At 35.3% G+C, this 6633-nt stretch overlaps 2 protein-coding genes across 8 annotated transcripts; one reads left to right on the top strand and one right to left on the bottom strand.

Annotated features, from left to right (window-relative positions):
- Positions 1 to 1605: 1605 nt before the first annotated feature.
- LOC108329744 (ABC transporter I family member 1) lies at positions 1606 to 3933 on the top strand. Of its 7 annotated transcripts, none has more exons than XR_008250108.1 (3): positions 1606 to 3159; positions 3243 to 3410; positions 3547 to 3933. XR_008250108.1 is itself a non-coding variant. In XM_017564142.2 (2 exons), the coding sequence occupies exon 2, from the start codon at positions 2405 to 2407 to the stop codon at positions 3089 to 3091; it is 687 nt and encodes a 228-aa protein (XP_017419631.1). In that variant the 5' UTR covers positions 1610 to 1768; positions 2070 to 2404; the 3' UTR covers positions 3092 to 3361. The 7 variants fall into 7 exon arrangements, 4 of the variants coding, with proteins under 4 accessions (XP_017419631.1, XP_017419841.1, XP_017419680.1 ...); XR_008250107.1 differs by lacking the exon at positions 3243 to 3410 and having other exon boundaries at positions 1610 to 1768; positions 2269 to 3159; XR_008250106.1 differs by lacking the exon at positions 3547 to 3933 and having other exon boundaries at positions 1607 to 3159; positions 3243 to 3361.
- Positions 3934 to 4622: 689 nt separating this feature from the next.
- On the bottom strand, positions 4623 to 6633 carry LOC108341509 (uncharacterized). The gene is made up of 2 exons (XM_017579186.2): positions 5283 to 6633; positions 4623 to 5202 (listed from the first exon to the last, which is right to left on the bottom strand). The coding sequence occupies exons 1-2, from the start codon at positions 5473 to 5475 to the stop codon at positions 5081 to 5083; spliced, it is 315 nt and encodes a 104-aa protein (XP_017434675.1). The 5' UTR covers positions 5476 to 6633; the 3' UTR covers positions 4623 to 5080.

Consider the following 6633-nt stretch of genomic DNA (forward strand, 5'->3'; position numbering starts at 1 on the left):
ATTTTAATTTTTTTTCCTTAATTTGTTATTTGATATTTGTTAAATTTTAATTTGTTAAATTTTTTATTTTAAGAAAAAAAAGTCATAAATATTATTTAAATAAATAAATAATTTCAAAAACATTACAAATTAAAAAATGTAAATTTCAAATTAATTACATTATTACTAATATTTAAATCAATATCAAATATAATAAAAAATTATAAATTAAAAAAATGATAAAAATTAAAAATCACAAAAAGACAAAAAATTAAATTTAAATTAAAAAACGAATCAAAATTTAAAAAAATACAACAAATAATTAAATAATAATTCATATTGAAAAATAAAATATTAATAAATAATTATAGATTCAAAAAATTAACAAACAAATTTAATTTTAGAAATTAGGAAAAATTAATTAGATTAAAAATACTATTTAAATAAATATCAAATATATAAAAAAATACAAATAAAAAATATTAATCGCAAAATATTAGGTATTTAAATAAACTATTAAAAAAATAAAATACAAATCAAATTAAAAACAATTAAATATACTAAATCAAAGCAAAAAGAAAGAAAGGACAATACAAAATCTCTTCACCGCAATTTTTACTTGCGGCTTAAATGAGTTGTACTTCCAAGTGTGGTTATCGTAGTTCCAACTGCGATGTAGTATAAATCGTGTTTTCAACTGTGGTACGGTATGAACCACACTTTTAACTACGGTTATCGCATTTCTAGCAGCTCAACCACACTTCTAGTGTGGTAACCTCTACAACTGCTCTTCTTGTTAACGTGTTCTCAATTATTACGTCTCAACCTTCGTCCATCTAACTCAAAAATGCATCCAATCCAACCCAGTATCAACATCCTTTCATCCACTGCAGTTAAGACCTAGACCTTCGTCTATTCTAACATAAACATAGTTAGAATAATAAAAAAATAAGAAGGTACAGGGTGACACTGCAGGGAGAACTTAAATTAAGTATACATTTGTGTTTTTAGTTTAGTAACTTATTTATAAAAATCTATTTAATTATTATTATTAAAGAAAGCATCAACGAGTGGTCTCCTTCTGAAATGTAGTGTGCGGCTGCAAAAATGGCCTTTTAGTCATTTACCAACACAGATTCGAGTAATAAAATTACGAGAATTTATTTTAAGAAAATAAATACGTATTTTACTATTTTTCTCATATTTAATGAATTATTCAGATGCCAACAAATTTTTCACTGATAATTAATAGTTTTATAGAAAAGATGCCTTACTTTTAACAATTTGAACAAATTACACAAAAAGTAGTGAAGGAACCCCTTTCAAATCTATATTTAATTTTTCTTTTTTAATTGAAGAAAAAATATAATATATATTTAATTCTATTCCATAAATTATTAGATCTAAATTGGTCTTTGGAAAAGAGTTGTTAAATAGTCTATGAAAATTATTATAGTTTTGAAACATTTTAATTTTATATCAGTATTAGTTGAAACTTTTAACATTGTGTTTTAAAATCAATTTTTAACATTGATATTTTTAACATATTTAAAATTAATTTAAATTATTAAAAACTTTAAGATGGACTATTTGAGTTTTTAAACTAATTTAGTGTTTTTTTTTCAACATGACTACAGTGACAAGGCTTTTCAAATCGAGAGGGTTTTTTTTCTTCTTCGTTCATCTTCTATTCTCTCTGCAGCGCCTGGTCCCTCTCAGGCCTGGCCCCCAACGACGCCGCCACCACTGCGAAGCTGCCAAATCCGTGAAACCAGTGGTCGCCGTCCAGGTTGGCCCTCCGTTTTCATTTCTCACATCAAATCAGTGACTTAGTTTTTGTTTTTTCGGGGTTGATTTTTAATGTTTGGCACTCCGAATCTGATCCTTAAATTCGAGCTGACTCTGATTCGGTGTTCTTTATTACTGATTTGATACCGAATTTTGGCAATAGGTTGTGCTGAAATTTTGATTTCATTCTGATTTTGTTTGGTGATCAATCCATGTCAGCTTTGATCATGGACTCTTGCATATTATTATAGATTCATACTGTCATTTGCATTGCAACTTGCTGCTTATAAGATTTTCTGTAGATTGCAGTGCTTATATTATAATCCAATTTCATGTTAGTCCAACCCTCAAGTTTCATCTATATCTGGAATTGAAGAAAATGCTTAAACACCAGAGGCAATTGTTATAGTATTTTTAAGAGGTGTTTTTGCCTCGTGTGTAGTTAAGTTTGAGTTACTCTTCAGCAGAGAAATTGTCCTTTTCTCTCCTATTTCGCCGCAGGATTGTGCAGGAGACGCGGTGACTACTGCTAACTGTATCATCAGTATAAATAAAAGGATCAGAAAGCATTATTTAGGAATTTCTGTTTGCACACATTTGGCAGTTTTCTTTTTTTATTTTTCAATTGTTAAACGTCATGCACCGAAGAGCCCCATTCCCTCGTCTCCTCCTCAATAATGTCTCATGTATGAGAAATGCACAGCAAATTCTGCGTCATGTGAATGTGTCTCTCCATGATGGAGGGGCGCTTGTGCTAACAGGCGCAAATGGCTCGGGGAAGACAACTTTCCTGCGTATGTTAGCTGGGTTTTCTCGTCCTTCTGCTGGCGAAATCCTTTGGAATGGCCATGACATACAACAATCTGCAATATTCCATCAGTATAAGCTTCAACTTAACTGGCTCTCTCTCAAGGACGCCATTAATGATAAGTTCACAGTTCTCAACAATGTACAATGGTTTGAACTTCTTGAGAACAAGGAAGGGAAGGCTTTGGCTGCAGTGGAATTGATGGGACTAGGAAAATTAGCTAATGAAAAACCAAGGATGCTTTCTATGGGCCAGCGTAAAAGACTACAACTTGCCAGGTTGCTCGCAATTGATCGCCCCATATGGTTGCTAGACGAGCCTTCGGTTGCATTAGACGATGAAGGAGTAAAGTTACTTGAGTATATCATCGCAGAACATAGGAAACACGGAGGAATTGTGATTGTGGCGACTCATCTACCCATCGAGATAGAAGATTCCATGTTTTTGAAACTTCCACCTAGGTTTCCCAGGAGGATGACCCACGTGGATATGCTTGATCGGGCGGATATCAGTTAAGGGCCTGTTTGGATGCTTCTTCTTGGGGCTTCTCTACTCACATAAGTTCGTTGTTGTTTAAAAATAAGGTTTGGATGTAGAATTTTTAGCTTTTGAAAAAGTCCAAAGCTCTTACTATAGCTTATTTAGTTTACTTATTGGTTTTAATCAGGAGCAGCTGAATCTCGATCACATTGGTCTATTGATAATGTGAACTCTGTCTCTTGGTATATGTGCTGCATTTGAGAATGCAATTGGAAATGGTTTTCCAATTAGCAGATTTTTGCTTTATCTTGACTTGGAGTGATACATGCATGTTTTTCCTTGTTTATAAAGGCAGGTCAGGAAAATTGTTATGCTTTCTTAATACATGTAGTTAACACAGTAGACTGACGAACACAGGTTGTTTATCTGTCCCTACGGGGGTGATTGCTCTTGTTTGACCTCTGAATCCATTGGATTTTCATTTTCTGCAGAGGACTGAGGTTCAGCCTTTAACTTTTGACTCTACTAGGCCTTTTCCTCACTTGGGATTTGGAACCTGAACCCGCTAATTGCGCTTCTTCAACTTATCAACAGTATGAGGGTGTTGATCCTCTAATTCTATGGCTCTAGCATCCTTAATCTCCATATCTACAAAATCCTTCTCCTCAACAGATAACAGTGGTCGTTTATCGGTATAACTAAAGTAGATTGGTCAACAGGTTTCCCAGATTTAGAAGACCTATCATTATCAAGGTCCTTGAACTTTAAGGAAGATGATGACTTGTTACTGATACTGAAATCCCTTTCCTTATTATATAGCTTGTCCAGCCTTCATATTAAGAACGTACTAGTTGATGATGTTGCTGTGCATCATCTCAGTTGGCTTCTCCATTTTCCCTGTGCGTGCTCTTGCAGATACACCAACAACAGAAATCGTTATGCAAAGTAAATTTAACCATTCACAATCACATAATGAAAACACACAGAAAATCGGAGTAGAATGACTGTGAAAAGAAACTTAATAGTAATAAATATACTAATTTAGAAACGCAAGCAATATCAATAAACATACTAGTCACTTAACAGTGAAAAGAAAAAAGAAATGAAGAGGTCAAAATAAAGGTTGAAGGTAGAGTTGAAGTGATAAAGCTAACAGAACTATGTGGGGAAGTACGTACGTCAGAGAAAAAAAATTTTGTATCTCTTGTAAGTGTTACACACAGTTTGCATTCAATAGAAACCCAAAATGAACAAGATTGATTTCAACATTGTAAGAAACATACACATGCATTAAGAATGTTACCGTGAGCGATGTTACAGCAATGTGATTGTAAGATATGAGAGTTGATGACGATGTCTAGAGTTCCGAAGCAAATAAGAGAAATGGCAAGAGTGATCTCTTTCATTGTTTGCTTGTTGCTCTATACAAATATTGGTTTCATCATTATGTCCTCATTGAAAATGGATTAGGAGTTATCCACATCTATCTCTCTGTGCTCTTGGATATTTAGATGTGGCTAAGGTTTTCAAGATTTACGACAGAAACAGGAGTTGTGTGTTTATTGAATTCTACTTTACCTTCTGTTAAAGTTTCACCTCTCTTTGCACACCTGTCAACTTTCTGGTAATGGTGATGGTGATGATATTCATTATGCATGTATGATCATCTTATGGAATGTAATATTTCTTCTATCAACCTCTAATATCCAATATCAAATAAATTATAATTTAAAGAAATTTATATAATATTTTTATTTAATATGATTTTGAAATTTAATTTAGAGTTTGAACAACACTTCTATCACAATTTTTGTTCATAAATTTTAGCTCATACATATTATTTCCTTTTTCAACTATTCACAGTAGTATAATGGAAAATTTGAAAGAAGATCAAAGCAGAAGGCTGTTCAGTAAAAAAGAAGAAGCTTAAGAGTAATAAATATACTATCATAACAGTCACTTACCAAAGAATAGAAAACAAAGAGACGAAAAGAAGATCTATACATAAAGTAGTCGAGAAAATAACTATGCAGGATGTACATTGGAGAGAGGGAAGGCTTTGTATCCCTTGTAAGCGTAATATGCAATCCGCGTATAGTAGAAACCCAGAATGAGCAAAACTAATCCCAATATCGTAAAGAACATACCTATACATCAATGATTCAATTAACATGAAATTAAAAAATAAAATAATTAACTAGTTCTTCATTCTGAAAAGAGATGTTACCGTGAGCGACGTCACCGCCGATCTGATTGTAGGACATCAGAGAGCCGACGATGATGCCTACGATTCCAAAGCCGATGAGAGAAACTGCGAGAGCGATATCTTTTATCGGTTGCTTGTTCTTGCTGCTTTCCGTGAACGCGGTTTTCATCATCGGGTCCTCATCAGAAATCGAGAAGGCGTGATCCACGTACATTTTTCTCACCTCTCTCTTTCTTCTTATGTTCTTCGATTTCAAATTTGGCCAAGGTTTTCAACATTGTTGGTAGAAGAAAGAGTTGTATATGTTTATTGAATTTTACTTTGCTTTCTATTACATTCTCTACACACTTGTCAACAATTTCAGTTTCGTTCAGTTGGGTTAAGTTCGCTTTGGTTCGGTTGGATTCAGTTTGGTTGGGTTGAGTTCGATTGGATTGGGTTTGTTTGGATTGGGTTGGGTTGAGTTTGGTTCATTTCAGTTCGGTTCGGTTGGGTAAAGTTGGGCTGGGTTGGGTTGGGATGATTCGATTCGGTTCAACTCGGTTCAACTCGGTTGGGTTAGGTTTGGTTGGGTCGAGTTGGGTAGGGTTCAGTTGGTTTCGTTTGGGTTAGGTTCAATTGGGTTCGGTTGAGTGGGGTTAGGTTCAGTTGAGTAGGTTGGGTTGTGTTCAGATGGGTTGGTTTGGGTTCGAGTCGGTTAGGTGGGTTGGGTTAGAATGGGTTCGGCTCGGTTCAGTTCGATTCGGTTAGGTTTGGTTGGATTGGGTTGGGTTGGCCTGAATTTGGTTGTGTTGGGTTTGGTTAGGTGGGGTTGGATTCAGTTAGGTTGGGTTTGGTTCGATTAGGATGGGTTGGTTTGGATTAGGATCGCTTGGGTTCGGTTGGATTGAGTTGGATATAAAATTAAATAAGAGGTACCGAACCGAACCAAACAAAACAAATCCGAACCCAAACCATCCCAACCGAACCCAACACAACCAAACCGAATCGAACGGAACCCAACCCAACCCAATCCAACTGCACTCAACCCAACCAAACCTAACAGAACCCAACCCAACCTAACTCAACCCAAATTAACTCAACCCAACTGAACCGACCCGAACCAAACCCAACCCAACTAAACCGAACTGAACCGCACCGAACCCAACCCGACCGAACCCCACCAATCGAACCAAACCCAATTCAACTAAACCCAACCGAACTCAACCCAACCGAACCCAACCGAACTCAACCAAACTTAACCAAACTGAATCCAACCCAAAAGAACCGAATCGAACCGAATCCAACCTAACCTAACACAACTGAACACAACCGAAACAACCTAACCGAACCCAACCCAACTCAACCCAACCCAACCAAACCTAACCCAACA

Source organism: Vigna angularis, chromosome 1 (genome assembly GCF_016808095.1).
Source record: "Vigna angularis cultivar LongXiaoDou No.4 chromosome 1, ASM1680809v1, whole genome shotgun sequence".
Lineage (NCBI taxonomy): Eukaryota > Viridiplantae > Streptophyta > Magnoliopsida > Fabales > Fabaceae > Vigna > Vigna angularis.